General features: G+C 45.9%; 2 protein-coding genes across 2 annotated transcripts in view; one reads left to right on the forward strand and one right to left on the reverse strand.

The window, feature by feature from the left end:
• Positions 1–1,889: 1,889 nt before the first annotated feature.
• LOC120980280 (cell surface glycoprotein 1-like) lies at positions 1,890–8,676 on the forward strand. The gene is made up of 2 exons (XM_040409280.1): positions 1,890–1,974; positions 6,696–8,676. The coding sequence occupies exon 2, from the start codon at positions 6,704–6,706 to the stop codon at positions 8,495–8,497; it is 1,794 nt and encodes a 597-aa protein (XP_040265214.1). The 5' UTR covers positions 1,890–1,974; positions 6,696–6,703; the 3' UTR covers positions 8,498–8,676.
• Positions 8,677–14,877: 6,201 nt separating this feature from the next.
• Positions 14,878–19,599, reverse strand: part of TERB1 (telomere repeat binding bouquet formation protein 1) — a 49,941-nt gene continuing 45,219 nt past the window's right edge. The window contains exons 19-20 of the mRNA XM_040409281.1: positions 19,435–19,517; positions 14,878–15,206 (exon numbers count right to left, since the gene is read on the reverse strand). Coding sequence (XP_040265215.1) covers positions 15,015–15,206; positions 19,435–19,517 — 275 coding nt within the window. The 3' untranslated portion in view covers positions 14,878–15,014. The remainder of the gene's footprint in view (positions 15,207–19,434; positions 19,518–19,599) is intronic.

Here is a 19,599-nt window from a genome sequence, read left to right on the forward strand (position 1 = left end):
GACCGGTAAAAATGTGAAAAAATATATAACGGATCCGTTTCTCCAGATGACAAGCGGAGAGACGGATCCGTTCTTGCAATGCATTTGTAAGACGGATCCGCATCCAGATCCGTCTACAAATGCTGTCCGTTTGCACACAGATTGCCGGATCACTCTGCCGCAAGTGTGAAAGTAGCCTAAGGCCTCATGCACACAAACGTATTTTGTTTCCGTGTTCGTCCAGTTGTTTTTTTTTGCGGATAGGATGCAGACCCATTCATTTCAATGGGTCCGCAAAAAATGCGGACAGCACACCGTGTGCTATCCGCATCCGTATGTCCGTTCTGTAGCCCCGCAAAAAAAATATAATATGTCCTATTCTTGTCCGTTTTAGGCATTGTTCAATGGATCAGCAAAAAAAACATACGGATGTCATTCGTTTTTTATTTTGCGGATCCGCAATTTGCGGACCGCAAAACACATACGGTCGTGTGCATGTAGCCTAAGGCCTCATGCAACCGACAGTTGTTTTTTGCGTCCGCAAATTGTGCTTTCGCAATAAAAACGGATGCGGCATCCGTTTTTTGGGGAGGATCCGTTTTTTTTCCCACAGATCCCTTGTAATAAATGCCTATCCTTGTCCGCAAATGTGAAAAAAGTAGGACATGCACTATTTTCTTTGCTGAAGGGAAACACGGACAACGGACGCGGAACACAAACGGATGAACTATCAGCATTTTTTTGCTGACCCATTGAAATGAATGGGTCCCCATCCTATCCGCAAAAAAAAAAAACGGAACGGAGGCCGAGAAAAACAACTGTCGTGTGCATGAGGCCTAAGTCAATGATCCGTTTTTTTTCGGACACGGCAGTTTCATTTTCAATATAATACAACCGGATCCGTTCTGAACAGATGCTGATGGTTGCATTAGGCTACATGCACACGACCGTATGTGTTTTGCGGTCCGTATGGCATCCGTGTTTTTTGCGGATCCATTGTAATAATGCCTATCCCTGTCCACAAACTAGAAAAAAATAGGACATGCACAATTTTTTTGGCGGGGCAACGGAACGGACATACTGATGCGGACAGCACACGGTGCGCGGTCCGCGTTTTTTGCGGACCCGTTGAAGTGAATAGGTCCGCCTCCTATCCGCAAAAAAAAAACAAAAAACGGAACAGACACGGAAACAAACATTGTGTGCATGTAGCCTTCCTTATTCAAACGGATGCGTTTTCCTTCCCCTGCCGGATCTCAAAACCGGAAAGGAAAGCGCAACCAAAAACGAGCCATTTTCCGAAGCAGATTTCCGTTCTCATCGGCCAATGATTTTTTTTTTACCTTCATCTCCATTTTTTTTTTTGCCGCATGAACAGAGCCTAAAACCAGGTGCCTTTCCTTTTCTCTGGGTGGTTCCCGGCACAAAACGCTACCTGTAAGGGGCCGCCTCAAGCATCGATGAGCTGCAGGGGGTTAAAACAACTATACGGATTATTAACCCTATCAATGCTGATGCCCCCCTCCCCTTTTTTTTTTCTTCCTAGACAACACGTCCACCCTAATAGAAAACTTTCACACGCTGACATTGTGGGGTAAAGGATGTATGAGCCGCATATAATACAAAATAACGGCAACTTACAGATGTAGCAGAGCTGAATTTGTCATGCAAGTGTCCGAGACTGCGCCAGATGACGCTCTCAGCACTGCTACATCTGCTCATAGCTAGAACCTATTTTTCCCCGTATTCTCACCCCCCCCCTTTTTAAAATGGACTAAAGGGTACTAGACTCTTTTTGTGCTTTTGAGGTCTTGACTACAGCAGATGCAGGGAGGGGAGTGAGTGTAAAAGGCAAGGAGGGGAGGGGGATGGTGAATACCAGATTGTACCTCTGAGAGGGGAGCATCTGTCACTCTCCATCTTGCTCTCAGTCCTAGCCCAACCACTCCTGGTTCTGCTGCATCTCTCACTCCCAGGCTTGGACACCTCTACCAGGTAGGTGATGCAGCTGCGGATGCAGGTATGAGCGGTGGTGGGCACCTAGCAGCTGCTGGCGGGTGACTGCTTGGCATGCAGCAGGAGGAGATGTGCAGATAGTGCCTGTCGCTGGATCCTTTGTTCTGTAGACACTGCAGCAATAGCACCGCTCCTCCAGAGCCCAGGATAGAGCGGCCCCTGTATCTACTACTCCCCTGGAAGCGGCATTCCCATACACCTCGGAGTATTACCCTCATTTTCTGCATTTCCTAGGCAAAAAAAACCTAAAAACTCAGAGATCCATAGTCCAATTCCTGTGTCGCCCCCCTTTCCTAGTTACTCTCCACCTATCCATGTGCTCCTAGAGTGTCAGCTCTGCGGTCAAAACCCATTAGTGCTTTAATTCTCGATTTATGAATAACTGTGGGCAGGGTGGCACTGGGCACACCTGACTGGTGGGTGATTGCGCTGCAGACAGGAGATCTCAAAGGGTTAAAGCGCTGCAGCTGTGGAATGAATTGCGATCTTCGTCTCTCAAGTTATTTTTATTTTTTTTGCAGTGTTTTTTTTGGGGGATTATTATTATTTCTTCCTGATTCCTTCTCGTAAATTGTATGGCAGCAGATGCCTTGCGTGATAATCGCAGCAATCCTACAATTAACTCCCCCCCCCATCTAAGAATTGTAATTAAATCAATTTGCATCTGGTTCATCCGATTTATTTATTTTTTTTTTTCTTCTTTTTTCCTCCATCTGCTTCTAACAATGGATCTTAACCTTTTCAGGGCTCTGGCTGGGTCTCCGCCCTGCTGCGATGGAGATGAAGGGGTTAAACGATGCTGCTGTAGAGAGCACATGTGCCATGGGACTATCCCAATCTCTATTGTTCTGGGCTTTAACCCCTTGCGCTGCCGGAAGGGCCCTTTAAGAAGTGATAGGTGCAGCTCTTCTGGCCGACCCATGGTTAATGAGCCTCCCAATGCCAGACCCTTTATCAGCTGTGTGAACGGAGGTATTCCCAAAAATGATCTGGAGCCTCAGCCAGCAGCAGTAACGGAGGGGTGATCTGGACAAGGTATTGATGATGGGTGCTGTAGTTAATAGCCATGCACTTTGTGCGAGGTGATAATTTGGGGGGGGGTTCTGTGAAGATATTATTTTGCATAGGGTCTGGCTTTCTATCTGCAATGGCTATGATGGCTGAGTATATCTGCTAGCCGGCTTATACCGGAAAGAGGGGCGCGGAGGATGGGGGGAGTCTTCCTTATGAAGCATGGACTTTTTTTATATTGAACCCTTCTTCAGCCCAACTTGAGATGTTGGTCATTCTGATATCAGGTGGCCGCCATGGCTGGGCTTAGGATTTCGTATGGTTTATGTCATATAGAATTCTTAGGAGTAACCGGTGATTGATTGACCATTCAAGATGGCTGAGCAGATCTGTGCGGGGGAGGGGAGGTCGGTGGTGACTCTTACAAAATGCATTGAACTATTGGGCCCCAAGAGGCTGAGGTACATGATGCTGGAAGCCTTTTCCTTGCATGTTGGTTGGTTGGGGGGGTGAGAAGACTTTTTTTTTGTCGCATGTTCTAGTTTGGCATCATGCGTCTTGCTGTGAGCGTGCACCCATGGAAGTTCATGGGTTTTGGGTGCATGGGCTTGGTTAAAATGTCCTGGTAAACTAACGATTTGGGAAACGCGGTCTGTGTGTCGGCCGCCCTGACCCCCAACTGATTGTATCATAGTAATTTATGGTGGTCAGTCCATATCTGATCATGGTCGTGGGGTTGGAATCTGGCGAGAGATGAGCCAATCGGTGGCTTCTGGTTTCCATCCGCCTGATCTACGGTGGGCGCGTATCGGGCACTACCCAATGGCCGCACATAGACTCCATCTTCCTTGCAAAGAATGGAGCTGGGATGGTAGACCAGTATGGAGACTGCACGGACCAGTCATGGGTAGCGTTTGATGGGGCGTAGACCAGGAAGACGGCGCGGTCTGTGTCTATGCCTAGGTGGACATTTGATGTTCCTACCGTCCTAGGGGTCTGTGATCCACTCGTAATACCTTTTTGAGATACAGGTTAAGCAATGTGGCCCCCCCCCCCCCCCCCGACCTGTCTGTGTGGTGAGACTTTGCAAAAAGTTGTAACCCCCTGGAAAGAATTTCAGTGGCTGTCATGTTGAGTGTACATCGTGATCCATTCTGATATGGAACGGCAGGTCCTAGTCTTGGGTGCCCCTATCTATCTGGAAACAACATGGAGGTTCCTGGATCACACCCCATGGCCATAAATTCAGAAGTTTTGCATCCATTTAGCCAAAGCTTCACATTGAATCCAGTGGGAGGTTGATGATGAAGCAATGGGCTGTTTTTGGCATTCCAGATCAGCTCCATACATTTGACTTGCGTTGTAATACCAAATGCCACCAATAGGCAAGAGTGGCGCTGTCTCTGGAACTTCTAAAAACATGGCCGCTTTCTTTCAAACAACTCGTTGTTGTATAGTCATTGTATGGACGCAATCATTCACGCACGTTGTATTGTTTCTGCCAATTCCCAAGATCCATCTTCTACAGTTTATTGATGGTCGCGTTGTGGATGTGCGTGGCACCTTCATGCAGTCTGCACAGGCAGCTGTTTGGTGGCTTGTAGCCTAAAATAATTTAATCTTGGGGATCAGTGGGGTGAAAACAACCCCAAACACATCAGTGGATACATTATCACCTGAAATGCACTTTTTGAAGGTCTCAAACTATGATGACTATTAGCTCTACTACATTGTGGTGGGGACTTCACTGCTGATGGCCTTTAGGTGGTATGGCTTTTTGGAGGTTATCTTGATGGGGTATTCCCATCTTATAAAGTGATGTCATCTTGGTGGTTGGACCGCCACCAATCATAATGTGCCGTCACTTTATAAACTAGAAATACCCTTATAAAAGGGCCGTCCAGGATTATGGCAGACTTTACACAGAACCCGAAGCAGGTGGCACCTGTTGAAAAACGTATACTCTCCTGCTGTGACCCAATTTGATTATCTTCCAGTCCACAGTCTGTTTACATCTGACTAGGGCAGTGTTTCCCAACCAGCGTGCCTCCAGCTGTTGCAAAACTACACCTCCCAGCATGCCCGCACAGCCTTTTCGTGCTGTGCGGGCATGCTGGGAGGTGTAGTTTTGCAACAGCTGGAGGCACGCTGGTTGGGAAACGCTGGACTAGGGTACGCACAGGGTCACGTGTGCCGCTGCAGCCAATGACTGGCCTCAGCAGTGACATGCCGCTTGGGGGCGCATCACTGCTGAGGCCAGTTATTGGCTACAGTGGTGCATGTGATCCTGTCTGTACCTGGACCGGAAGATCACCAACAAAGTGAGTTTTTCAACAGGTACCACACTCTCTCCCGGAGCTGAGTAAAAATGGCCATGATTCTTCAAAACCCTTTTATTATTGATGACCTATCATTGGGGCCTATCATCAATATCAGATGGGCGGCGATCGGACTCCTTCCATCCCCTCCAATAAGCTGTTTGCAGGAATAGTACAGCGCCGTTCACGGTGTTGTGGACATTTCTTGTGAGTGGGAGCAGTGCTGCAGTAACCAGGCGCGGCCACTACAAAGTGTACGGCGCTCTGGTGTTTGGTGCAAACAGCTGACATTTTAAAGGGATCCTGTCGTGTTCAGCATGGTGCCTGAGCTAAAGGCAGCAGATTATAGAGCAGGAGGAGCGGAGCAGAAGGAGATAACATTTTATGGGAAAAGATTCAGCATAACTCCTTCATTTATATATGGGTGGTCCTATCGGTGACTGACAGCCTTGCCTCTATGTATAGAGAGCTGTCAATCACTGATGGCTCCGCCCCCTTGACTCCACAACCCAGAAGGAGCAGGACGTTAAATGAATGATATACAAGTTATAATGAATCTTTTCCTATAAAACTATATATCAATCTGCTCAGCTCCTCCTGCTCGATCACATGCTGCCTGCAGATTTATTTTGCATTTTTCATGGTTCCCTTTTAGGTTGTTTTCTGCTGACGCATTCCCTTTATTGTTTAAATCACATTTTTATGTTAACGTATTTTTTTTAAGAATTTCTGGTGGTTATTTTGAACTTTCCATTTAAATATCTAATTAAACAAAAACAAAAAAATCCTGCAGTTTTTGCACTGGCCACTAAGCCTAATAGGCCCCACTTTTTGGTTCGTGCAGATCACTTTACTGCAGCGATCTGCTTATCTGTCACTCTAATCCTGCCTGTAATAATATCACCTCTGTGTATAGATAAGTGTGTCCATTATATGGGAACGCTTGAATTGGCTCTATAAAAATAGATGTCTTTGTGAGATGACAAATGTCAAGGGAAGATGATGGCCAATCTGCTATGCAATTAAGGAATAATCCAAGGAGCACAGTCCCACTCGGCTTCTTTCTTCCGCAAGGAGGAGAAAACCTGGCCATCTGTCAACATTTATGGCTCATTAAGGAAAGTAAGAGTGTGGGGTTAGTCATGGGTGCCTTCATTTATGGGACTTGCGCACTTGTCCTCTGTGGCACCTTGAAGGATGCATTTGGCTGTTGACCAGTTGTGGTTTCTAAGCCAAGACTGCATTGCCTATCAATCCCCCCCCCCCCCTCCCTCTCCAAGCAATGTTTTATGTTGGAAAGTGGTTGAGAAGAATACTTGTATATTAAGCTAATGGCAATGTTCTGACAATGTCCCTTACTTGTCTTTGCAGTAAACACAATGGGGGCAAAATTGAGTAAGAAGAAGAAGGGGTATTGCCTTGGTGCTGGCAAAGATGGAGAGTCTACAGAAACGACAGAGGTTGAACAGAAGGAAACGGAGACTCAGGCGGGACAAAAAGATGCAGCAGAACCAAATGGAGAAAAAAAACCTACTGACCAAACGCCGAATGGTGCAAGTGATGAGCAAAAAGCCCAAGCAGAAAATACCAGCACTGAGGTTCCATCTGGTGAAACGACCAAAGACGATTCGAATAAAGACCAAAAGTCTGAAAGCAAACCTAGCACTGAAGAAACTAAGGAGCTTAACCAAGAGCAAGAACCTATTAAGAGCCCAGATACAACTCAGCAGACGGCACTGGAAGGTGGTAAAGAAGTGAATAGTCAACCTCAGCAAAAACCACCCACTGACCACGACAAGCAAAAAGAGTCAGAGGCTAAAGATGAACCAGTTAAGGAACCTGAGACGGTAAAGGAACAAACTTCAGAGCCTGAACAGCAAAACCAAACTGTGACCAAACCCTCTGCTCCTGTACCGGAACCAAAAGAGGTGGCAAAGTCGATACCTGATCCTGAGACTAAGGTTGAAGTAGAAAAGATGGAGAAAGAACAAACTCCAGTGACAACATCAGAACATGTTTCTGAGCAAGCGATGAAGCCAGTATCAGATTCTTTGGCGGGTCAAGAAAAACTTCCTGAGCCAACGGAGCAATTGGTCACAGAGGCTACTTCAGTAGATCCTGTAGTGCAGAAGCCACTTGCTCCACCCGAAGCTGAGCTGTCGGAGCCTGCCAACAAGGTAGTGGAGCCAGAGCCTGCCAACAAGGTAGTGGAGCCAGAGCCTGCCAACAAGGTAGTGGAGCCAGAGCCTGCCAACAAGGTAGTGGAACCAGAGCCTACTGAAGTCTCCTTACCAGAAACTGTACCAGCTACAGATTTGGTAAAGCCTGAACCTGATCTTGCACCAGAACCTGTAACTAAGCCTGTGCCAGTGATGGAGTCTGTGGCGTCAAAGGTTTCTGAACAGCCTGTAGCACCAGTCCCAAAGGTTGAGATTGTAGAACCTGAGGTAAATCCGGAACTGGTGCCTTGTCCTGAGCCTGAACAAGTAAGTGAAATTAGGCAAGAGAAAAACTCTTTACCTGAACTCCCACCATCAAATGAAGTGCCTAACTTTACCACAGAAGTTGTTGAAAATGCTAAGAATCGTGAACTGGACACAGAATCTCTAGAGACCCAGGCAGCTCCTTCAGAATCTGCACCCGCACAGCAGCCATCGGACGAGAAAATCAATGATCAGGGTGCTACCGTTGCGGAAAATGGCCCTTCTGAGCAGGATGTCGGAAACTTGGAGGTAAATAAAGTCCAGGACACTATCTCCACAGAGCAGGACGTAGCGGATAAGGAAATGCACAATGAAGTTAAGGGCGAAGAAAGCATCTCGGATAAACCAACAGATCAAGACAGTCTACAGAAGGAGAAAGATTGTAAAGCTGCAGAAGAGGTTGCTTTGGACACATCAAAGAATGAGAATGACCAAGCCATCTCTGAAGATGCTACAGTCCATGATGCAACTCAAGAGAAAAAATCTGAAGATAAAGCTGAAAACCACGAAATGCCTGCTGAATTATCTAACGAGCCATCTGCGCCTCTCATCGTCGACAAGCATGGTGTCGGTAATGGCTTGCCTCTGAAAGAAGACGTAAAGGTACATCTAGAGAATGGATGTGACAAGGACCTTCATGAGCTTAATGGCCAAGGTGGAGGTCACGAAATTGAAGTAAGCAATGAATAAAAGCATGAGTTTCTATTCCTGGTTTCAGGATGAAATGATGCAAGACACCCCCACTCTGGTGAACTGTATACATTGTCTGTGACCAAATCTTTCATGAGAATTTTTAGAATTTGGAAGCGAAATAAAGTAATCCCCCCCCCCCCCCCCAACTCTTTTATTAGTGACTCAATCCATACGATTCTGCCAAATTTATTATAGCTTAACTTATTACTGAAACCTCCAAAAATTAGGAGTATTTATATCCATGTTTTCTATTTGATGTTCCAAAAGGCCAAATGTGATACAAAAGTGACCAACGCCCATGAAAAAAATTTCTTGTGAGCTTAACCTGATGTTCAAAATGTCGCATGAACTTCACAATGTTTTCCACAAATAAAATGTCATATTTAAGTTTATGTTGTGGATCTGTTTGTTTTACAAGTTTACGTTGTGTGCGTGGAAGTTTTAGGTGGGAATACAGGGCTTTGAGGTTGAGGATCTACAATATTGGGTGACTTCTAGTTTAAAAAAAAAAAAAAAAACTGTTACATGAAGGGACATTTTAGCCACGTTTCTAGACTACACGAGGTGGAGTAGTACTGCAGATAAGGAGTCGGGGGAGGGTGGGGGGGTTGGGAAGTAGCAAAATAGTGAGATCTGGACTCCTGCAGTACTTGTCATGCATTACTGCAGGTAATAGTCTAAGACTGTGGTAACATTCCCTTTATGGCCTCATGTGCACGACCACAGTTTTGGTCTGTACATTTTGAAGATCAGTGATGGTCCTATTGAAATGAATGGGGCCGCGTAAGATGCTTACTGCACACCATGTGCTGTCCGCATCCGTATTTCAGTTCCTGCAAAAAAAATAAAACCTGTTCTATTCTTGTCCGTGTTGCGCAGAAGAATAGACATTTCTAACAAAGGGCAGGACGTATGATCCACAATATGAGGAAAGCACACGGGCGGTATCCATGTTTTTTGAATCAGTGATTTGGGGACTGCAAAAAACATTGTGCCACAATTCTGCAGTAAGAAACAAAAGTGTCTGTCCCTGCACCAAATTCATCCTCCTGCCTGAGCCCCCTGATAGATCTGGTGCAGGTCTGGACTCCCTGCCTGAGCCCCGTGATAGATCTGGTGCAGGTCTGGACTCCCTGCCTGAGCCCCGTGATAGATCTGGTGCAGGTCTGGACTCCCTGCCTGAGCTTATGCCATTTTAGGATTAGTAAATCTGGACCATTGTGTTCTGCACAGGTAAGGCTACATTGACATTTTCCCTTGAGCGTTTCTGGCAGAAGACAGCCTGCCAGCGTTCACTAGATCCGGCGTTGCCAGATTCAACAGATCACTTGGGTCCCTATTGATAACGGGATCCGGTTGCTTGTGTTCGGCGCTGCATGCAACGGTTTTTGTCCAGCCAACACTTATGCTGGGTCATCTCTAACAGATATGAGCAGCCTCAGGTGTTTCTATATGCATCTTTCATGGCAACAAAAACCAGTGGGCAGCAACCTAAGGGTCCCTACACTACGCTAATGTCGTCTGGTGTTTTAATTTTTAACCCCCCCCCCCCCCCCCCCCCATGGGATTTCAAAATGCCTGAAAATTTAAGGAAAAAAAAGAGACATAAAAAAAAAATCTAATTAATAAAAACAGCAGTAGCAAAAATATCCCATAGGCCAGGCAGCCTCAAACTGCGGCCCTCCAGCTGTTGTAAAACTACAACTCCCACAATGCCCTGCTGTAGGCTGTTCAGGCATGCTGGGAGTGGTTAGTTTTGCTGGAGGGCCGCAGTTTGAGGATGCCTGCCATAGGCCTTCAGCTAACATCTGAAACTAGTGTTTGTACAGCAAAAAAAAGTTCAGGAAAACATAATTATAAACTGACCTGTCAACCAGCCCTCATAGAGCCGAGCTGTACGATCGGACACAACCCATGGTCGGCAAGGGTGGACTGGGAAATTAAAGTGGCCCTAAAAAATAAAGAAAACTAGGGCTAGCAATACTGTAGACTGTACAGCACAAACTACTGTCCCAGCAGAACCAAGTACACAGTGCGGCACAATATACTGCCGCCCCGTGCTGCTAGGAGGGCACTTTCTTCTGCCAGCCAGGTGCATAAGGACTTGATGCTCCAAGCATTAATTAATGCTGAGATCATCAGATTGATCGGTGCCCGACCAGCGGTGTGAGGAGGGCTCGGGCATCGGCCCACCGGGAAACTTCCCTGTAGGGTCCATGGCCAGTTCGTCCCTGATGGTCAGCCATTCAAAGGCATGGTCTGATTTTGATTAACCCCTTCAATGTTTGCGGCTTCTCCCCCTAGTGAAGCTGACAATTTTAACCCTTTTCCCGCCAAAGTTGCAACCGTACTTCTGCCAGGTCTGCTTGACATGAACTTGTGTAATGTGCGGATTTTGCTGTTGGCTATTTGTGATGGAAAAAAATATATATATAAGAAAAGCTGCAGATTAAGAATAAATAAATCCACACTGTAGGTCAATGTCCATGTGGATATATATATATATATATATATATATATATATATATATATATATATATATATATTTTTTTTTTAAAACCACATGAAGTCTGCAGTGTGTACGGGTGAACACACACAAGAGCTGCATGAACTTCCTTAAGGATTTGTGTACATTTCTGCAGCATATATGCACCAAAATCTGCAATGGTTTTTGGATTAGATGCAGTTTTGCGCTGATCTCTCGTTTAGCCCCTTTCACACGCGCGAGTTCCATGCATTGAACTGCACCTTGTCCAAGAGCTCCCGTCCTGACCTCCCAGCACTTACTGGGTCGCATAGCATTATATTAATTTATGACGCTATGCAACCCTTAGGCCTCATGCACACGAACGTATTTTCTTTCGTCTTTTTTTTTTTGCGGACCGTATATATATATGGAACCATTCATTTCAGTGGGTTTGCAAAAAATCCAAAAGTTACTCCATGTGCATTCAGTTTCTGTTCCGCAATAAAATAGGACATGTCCTATTATTGTCCGCATTACGGATAAGGAAAGAACTGTTCTATTAGGGCCCGGCTGTTCCATTCCTCAAAATATGTAATGCACGCGGACCGCAAAATACATGCGGTCGTGTGTATGGGGCCTTACAGTTCTAGAATGTACTGTATAACACTGACCTAATGCTGTCAGTGTTAACCAATACATTCCAGAACTGTAAGGGTTACATAGCATAAATCAATATAATGGAGGTCAGGACGGAAGCTGTCACAGACACATGGTGCAGTTCAATGCGTGGGGCCTTTCCATTGAAAAGGCTGGAATCTGCAGCTACAACCACAATAATAATTGACAGGCTGCAGATTTGGAAATCCACGTGGCGGGTCAATTTCCACACACAAAAAAAATCCACAAAATGTACATGAGATGTGTAATGTGTGGGATTCTGCAACGTGTGCAGGGGACCTAAATGTTCTTTCAAGCTGGTGGTGAAATTTACTAATCCTGTAAATGGCATAAACTTTGATTGGTCTGTCCGGACCTGCACCAGATCCATCACGGTCGGGGCTCAGGCTGGAGGATAAACCTGGGGCAGGGACAGACCCTTTTCTCTGACTCTATACCGACTATTGGTTGGCTGAAATTGAGACCGTTTTTTACGCCAGAACTGTGGTGCAATTTTTGGTGTGAAACGCTGCTTCTTAGGACCTGCCAACTTATCGAGCAGGTTGGAGGAAAAAAAAAGTGTAGAAATCGCAAAATGCGCCACTTTGTTTAGACAGATTCTAAATCTGGGCCAGTTAGTCTCAAGCTTATCTTCTAATGCAGGGATGGTCAACCTGTGGCCAGGGGTGTAGCTACCATAGTGGCAGACCACGCAACTGCTATGGGGCCCAGGGGGGATCATCTCCTCTTCTACTGGTGGTGAAAACCTGGTCAGGACTCTACCCCCTAAAGAAACAACTTTTAGCAAACTAGGCAGTGGGAAAATGGCCCAAGGGTCATTGAAAAGGGTTTAGGCAGAAAACCTTCTGTCCTGTGTGGGGGGGCCTGACTTCTCTATGTACGCCACTACCCGTGGCCCTCCAGCTGTTGCAAAACTATAACTCCCAGCATGCCTACAGCTATCAGGGCATGGTGGGAATTGTAGTTTGACAACGTCTGGAGAGCCACAGGTTTGCCATCCCTGTTCTAATGTGCTGGATGCCATCTTCTGTTGTCAGAGACCTGTCGATTTCAGGCTGGGGAGAGGTTGGCTGTATTTCCCCCCCATACGATTAGTGATAGGATGTCTGGATAGGTTTGCACGACGGCTACTTTTTTATATCCCCAGTGCTGAGAACATCCATAAACGAAACGGTATTCTTGAGGTGTCACGCGGCTGGTGCAGAAATTTCTGACTGTCCTGTTGATCTGAATGCAGCTTGCAGACAACTATCCATACTTGCTGCAGAAAGAACCACCATAGAGATGAAGCTGAAACTTGGGCAACAAACCTGCCGAGGGTGACTATACCCTTAGAGCAGGCATCCTCAAACTGCGGCCCTACAGCTGTTGTAAAACTACAACTCCCACAATGCCCTGCTGTAGGCTGATACCTGTAGGCTGTTTGGGCATGCTGGGAGTTGTAGTTTTGCAACAGCTGGAGGGCCGCAGTTTGAGGATGCCTGCCTTAGAGCTTATGCACACATCCGTTGGGGTTTCTGCATGTATATTGGCCGTGTGCGTTCTGCATTTTGCAGAATGGAATGTCTTGCCCTCGCAGTAGAACTGTCCTATCCTTGTCCGTAAAATAATAGATGTTATATATATATATATATATATTTTTTTTTTTTGCGGGACCAATGGACATACGGGTGCGGACGGCACACAGTGTGCTTTCTGTATCTTTTGCAGCCCCAGCAAAAAAAATGCTTATCGGATGCGTACATAAAACAGGGTTGTGTGCATGAGCCCTTATGAGCACAGACTGTAGAAAAAAAAGCGCCATAGTGTGTTTTGTATTGCCCTAGACCAGGCATGCTCAACCTGCGGCCCTCCAGCTGTTGTAAAATGACAACTCCCACAATGCCCTCCTGTAGGCTGTTTGGGCAGGCAGGGAGTGTTGCAAAAATCAAGCTGGTTTAAACACAAGATCTCAATTTTTTCCTGAAAAATGCACGCTAGTTAAAAATATAATATCTGATACTGATGGCAGCTCTTTGTCAAAATTTGTAGGATCTGCATACAAAGATCTTCTGTCCGTTGCCATTTTGAGGCAGAAATCGTCAGAGCTTCATGATAGGGTTAGGTGTCCCCCCCATTTCATCTGCACTTTCCTAACAGATAAAGTGCAGCACGAACTGATCTGCGGGGTGGATTTTTAAAGCTGCAGTACGCCAAGCTATTCTGTGGCAATGCATAGGCAGAATTCTGCAGCACATCTGGTGGCCCAGAACTACAATGATAAATACGGATGTGTGACACCCCACCCCCATCTTGAAGGGGCTATCACATCACTGTACTGAAACTTGTGAGGGGAAAAGACCCCCCGGAGAGAACAAAAGGCTGAAGGGAAGCTGATCCTGAGGGTCTGGCTGAAATACGCCTTCATAGGAACTAGACCCAAATCCTATAATAGGGAAATGTTATCTAAGTGTTTGATGTGTGCAGCGGAACAAGAGGAAAAACAAGGAGAAGTTCCTGTCTTAGACATTGCTATCCTGACGGATCGGCTTTTTTTTTTAAGTTCTAAGACCCCTTTGCCTATGGGGAATATACTAAATGTAGCTTTTGCCTCTAAAGAGGGGTCCGACACATAATAGTCTGAACTGGGTGACTATATAGGTCAGGGATGGCCAAGCTGAGGCTCCCCCAGCTGTTGCAAAACTACAACTCCCAGCATTCCCAGACTGCCTACAGCAGGGCATGGTGTGAGTTGTAGTTTCACAACAGCTGGAGAGCCGTAGGTTGGCCAGCCCTGATATAGGTGTATGGGGAGCTCCCAACTCTCACCTTACACATGTGAAGAGGAAAGGGTGATCAGGCATGTTGAATTTCAAAGCCTGCCTGACCCTGACACATTCCAGCAGCCTTCTCCTGGGACCCTTCCTACTAAGATTACTATAAGAAGCGTCTGCAGTGACTGCACTGGTGCCGGTGTCTGTAGCAGATCAGACATGGTCTCTATCCTTGGTCTTCTCCTGCCTAACCCTGCTTAGTTCTGGGCAGTGATTGCTTTTTACAGTAAGTGACTTCACTGATGATATATAGGTGGTGACTGGCCTCTGACCTGCGAGCAATGATTTAGATACAAGCCGTTAATGGCCTATTACTCAGTGTACTCTGCAGCGTGCCGTCTAGACTAAATCGCTATATCAATTATTTTGCACAAATCGAGAAAAATGAAAGGTCAAGTTGAAGAATCCCATCTCGGCCATCTTTTATATAGCAGAAAAACAGATAATTGCGGCATCCTGTAGCTCTGTACTAGGCCGAGTTATGCGGCTGCTTTATCTTGTAACATATTCACATAGTAGATGCATAGTTCTATATAGCGCGGACGCTCCACGCGAGTCAGTGTTTCCCTCGTAACTGTTTGTATTTTTTCGCCAACTCAACATTTCTTCGGCCTTTCTGAAAAGGATATGACCACAAAATAGCATTCCAGTGGTGGCCGAACTTCTCCACCCCGTCCAGAAGATTTGCGATTTCCCTCTTGGTGAAGTTTTTGCGCGGTCCCTTCTGAGGTCGGTTTTGGTCAGGAGGCTGCAGGTTCAAAGAAATGGATTCTTAATAGAGAATACAATGTCCTACGTCGGGCATGCTCAACCTGCGGCCCTCCAGCTGTTGTAAAACTACAACTCCCGCAATGCCCCTGCTGTAGGCTGTTCTGGCATGCTGGGAGTTGTAGTTTTGCAACAGCTGGAGGGCCGCAGGTTGAGCATGCCTGTCCTACGTTAATTATTTGTGATGGACTGCAACCTACTGTCCTCCAGTTGTTGGGAAACTACAACTCCCAGTATAACCTGACAGCTGGGAAGGGGTAGACTGCAGACCCCTGAGCTACAGGTATGAAGTGATAGAAACTAATGAGTCACAACGAAGGCTTGGAGCGGTGTCGGGGGTCATCTGCCGAGTGCTCTGTGTATACAGCAGGCAGAGGGCACAAATATTTAGGTCTCGTGAAATGTAAATCTGGTAGAGACTGCGTAAATCATGGCCGCCCTCTGCAAGGTACATCATAAAAAGGAACGGGTCAATTTAGGCCAACTGCGGTTTTTCAGCGCAGATTCCTGCGTATGAGATTACACTAATCTGATGTACGCTTTGCAGATATATTTTTTTTTCGTGCCAAAAATTTCCAGATCAGCAGCATGTCAATTATATTTGCGGTATTACCTGCGGTTTCACCCTTTTTAATGGAAGGATAAGATCTGTGGCAACACCGCATTAAATCAGCACCGAAAAACGCAATTAGACATTGTGGATACGCTGCAGAAACGCACAGAAATTTGTCGGGATCTTATGTGTGTTCACCGGCACCCGTGTGCAGGCGGCCTTAGGACGACACATGTAGATCATCCGTAGATCTGACAACCATGGAAGGGACAAATCCCCCTTTCATTCTTCCCGACATCCAGTTCATCTCGGTGATTTAGAGCAGTGATCTCCACGCATTTCAGGAAGTACAAATCCCAGCATGCCATCACCTCATTCAGCACATGCTGGGAGTTGGGGGCAATCCATGTGTCAGTAATAATACGAGTATGGCAATCCAGTGTTATAGCGGCTGTTGGGGTAGCAGTCAAAATTGGGCCCCTATTTCTGGAAGGCTATGCTATGGCTACAGGACTATGTATAAAAGGACAATGACAAGAGAAGACAAAGACTGAGACATTGATAAGACCTCATCCAGACACTTAAGAAGAGCTGCATCAGCAGAATCGATAGGATGGCCAGCCTTCAGATCTTTTCAGGAGTTCCGGGACTCTACTTGCATATGTGCGAGAAGAAAACAGGAGCCATTTGCTAGAGCCTGTATTTTTTTGAAGCAGTTGAATACAGTCAGGTCCATAAATATTGGGACATCGACACAATTCTAACATTTTTGGCTCTATACACCACCACAGTGGATTTGAAATGAAACTAACAAGATGTGCTTTACCTGCAGACTGTCAGCTTTAATTTGAGGGTATTTACATCCAAATCAGGTGAACGGTGCAGGAATTACAACATTTTGCATATGTGCCTCCCACTTGTTAAGGGTCCAAAAGTAATGGGACAGAATAATCATAAATCAAACTTTCACTTTTTAATACTTGGTTGCAAATCCTTTTCAGTCAATTACAGCCTGAAGTCTGGAACGCATAGACATCACCAGACGCTGGGTTTCATCCCTGGTGATGCTCTGCCAGGCCTCTACTACAACTGTCTTCAGTTCCTGCTTGTTCTTGGGGCATTTTCCCTTCAGTTTTGTCTTCAGCAAGTGAAATGCTCAATCGGATTCAGGTCCGGTGATTGACTCAGCCATTGCATAACATTCCACTTCTTTCCCTTAAACTTTTTGGTTGCTTTTGCAGTATGCTTTGGGTCATTGTCCATCTTCACTGTGAAGCGCCGTCCAATGAGTTCTGAAGCATTTGGCTGAATATGAGCAGATAATATTGCCCGAAACACTTCAGAATTCATCCTGCTGCTTTTGTCAGCAGTCACATCATCAATAAATACAAGAGAACCAGTTCCATTGGCAGCCATACATGCCCACGCCATGACACTACCACCACCATGCTTCACTGATGAGGTGGTATGCTTAGGATCATGAGCAGTTCCTTTCCTTCTCCATACTCTTCTCTTCCCATCCCTCTGGTACAAGTTGATCTTGGTCTCATCTGTCCATAGGATGTTGTTCAGGAACTGTGAAGGCTTTTTTAGATGTCGTTTGGCAAACTCTAATCTGGCCTTCCTGTTTTTGAGGCTCACCAATGGTTTCCATCTTGTGGTGAACCCTCTGTATTCACTCTGGTGAAGTCTTCTCCTGATTGTTGACTTTGACACACATACACCTACCTCCTGGAGAGTGTTCTTGATCTGGCCAACTGTTGTGAAGGGTGTTTTCTTCACCAGGGAAAGAATTCTTCGGTCATCCACCACAGTTGTTTTCCGTGGTCTTCCGGGTCTTTTAGTGTTGCTGAGCTCACCGGTGCGTTCCTTCTTTTAAGAATGTTCCAAACAGTTGTTTTGGCCAGGCCTAATGTTTTTGCGATCTCTCTGATGGGTTTGTTGTGTTTCTTCAGCCTAATGATGGCTTGCTTCACTGATAGTGACAGCTCTTTGGATCTCATCTTGAGAGTTGACAGCAACAGATTCCAAATGCAAATAGCAGACTGGAAATTACCTCTGGACCTTTTACCTCCTCCCTGTAATTGGGATAATGAGGGAATAACACACACCTGGCCATGGAACAGCCGAGAAGCCAATTGTCCCATTACTTTTGGTCCCTTAACAAGTGGGAGGCACAGATGCAAACTTTTGTAAGTCCTACACCGTTCACCTGATTTGGATGTAAATAGCCTCAAATTAAAGCTGACAGTCTGCAGGTAAAGCACATTTTGATAATTTCATTTCAAATCCATTGTGGTGGTGTATAGAGCCAAACATGTTAGAATTATGTCGATGTCCCAATATTTATGGACCTGACTATGTGGTGATCTAATGGCATACCGTATATATATATATGCAAAGGCAATATGCAAAGAAGTATCTTCCAAGAATGAGAACCATCTCGCCAGCGCCACCTATTGGAAGTGGCCCCCAATGAGTCAAGATCCGACTTTCCAAGGGCATATAGCCAGGCCAGATATCCATCCATGGACAGCTGTTCCAGGCTGCTTGCCCCCCTCATCAGTATGGAGTGGGGGAGACACTTCCAATAAGTGGCACTAGCAAAATGGTTCTCATTCTTGGGAGATACCCCTTTGCATATTCATTTCCCATGGAGCATTGCCAATAAGTCACCATACCATGGAGAACTTCCAGGAAATCTCCATTCAGGACTGGTCTCTTTAAGGAGATGAAACACCCCGAGTTTGGCCCCCTCCATACCGCTCAGTAGGCGATATGTAACCTATATTGATGGTTTCTACCTGTGAAGTGTCCCAGTCGCACCAGTAAGTCAGGGCACTTAATAGACACTTGTCATCACGGCTGCAGATGGATTAAACCTTCTTTACCTAATCACTAGTATCTGGGCTGTACTGAACGGACTTACGACAGGGGCCCCCTTGGGGTGTGCAGTGATAGGGTTAGATGAAGCTATACAATTCTGTTTGAGCCTGGCCATTAAAAAAGGCTATTTTCTTTTTTCCCTGGACAGTGCTAACATGATTAAAACAAAATTATACTTACTGCCCCAAACCCCTTCCATCCCATCGCGGCTGCTCCAGTGACATGCCCATATACAACACATGACTGCTGAAGCCTGTCACTGGCCTCAGCACACGACAGCCGAGGAGAGTGCTTTGCTCTAGCAGTCGTGTGCTGTATACGGGTACGACAGCCGAGGCCAGCGATTGGCTTCAGCAGTTGTGTGCTGTATAGGGGTACGACTGCTGAAGCCAATATACAACACACGACAGCCGAGGCCAGTGCTTGGCTTCAGCATTCATGTGCTGTATACGGGTAATCACTGTCCTCAGCAGCCAGCTGTCGTGGGCTGTATTACTGCTGAGGCCAGTGATTGGCCACATCGGTCATAGGTGGTATATGGGCTGCAGCGGCAGACAAGGGAGGAGCAGTGGTGCTGGAACAGAAGGGGTTTGGGTATGATTATTTATTTAGTTTGATTATTATTATTTTAACACTGTCCCTGCTGGCTTAAAAAAAAAAAAATAAGAAAAAAAATCTCGGACAACCCCTTTAAGGAATTTTAAACAGGTCAAAAGCCAAAGTGTCAAGGAGACGGCACTTTATATTTTGCATAAAACCCGTACTGTACCTGAAGATCCAAAGCAGGCGGCGGATTGTGACTGATCTCTCGTCTTTTAGGAGGGGAGTCGCTATCGCATTCGGATTCTGAACCTGATTTTATCATTGAAAGAAGAAATCCAATTAAAACAACTCGGCCCCTTTCCTGGTGCTTATCCAGCAGATATTAATTGAA

The sequence above is a fragment of the Bufo bufo genome, chromosome 10, assembly GCF_905171765.1.
Source record: "Bufo bufo chromosome 10, aBufBuf1.1, whole genome shotgun sequence".
Classification (NCBI taxonomy): domain Eukaryota; kingdom Metazoa; phylum Chordata; class Amphibia; order Anura; family Bufonidae; genus Bufo; species Bufo bufo.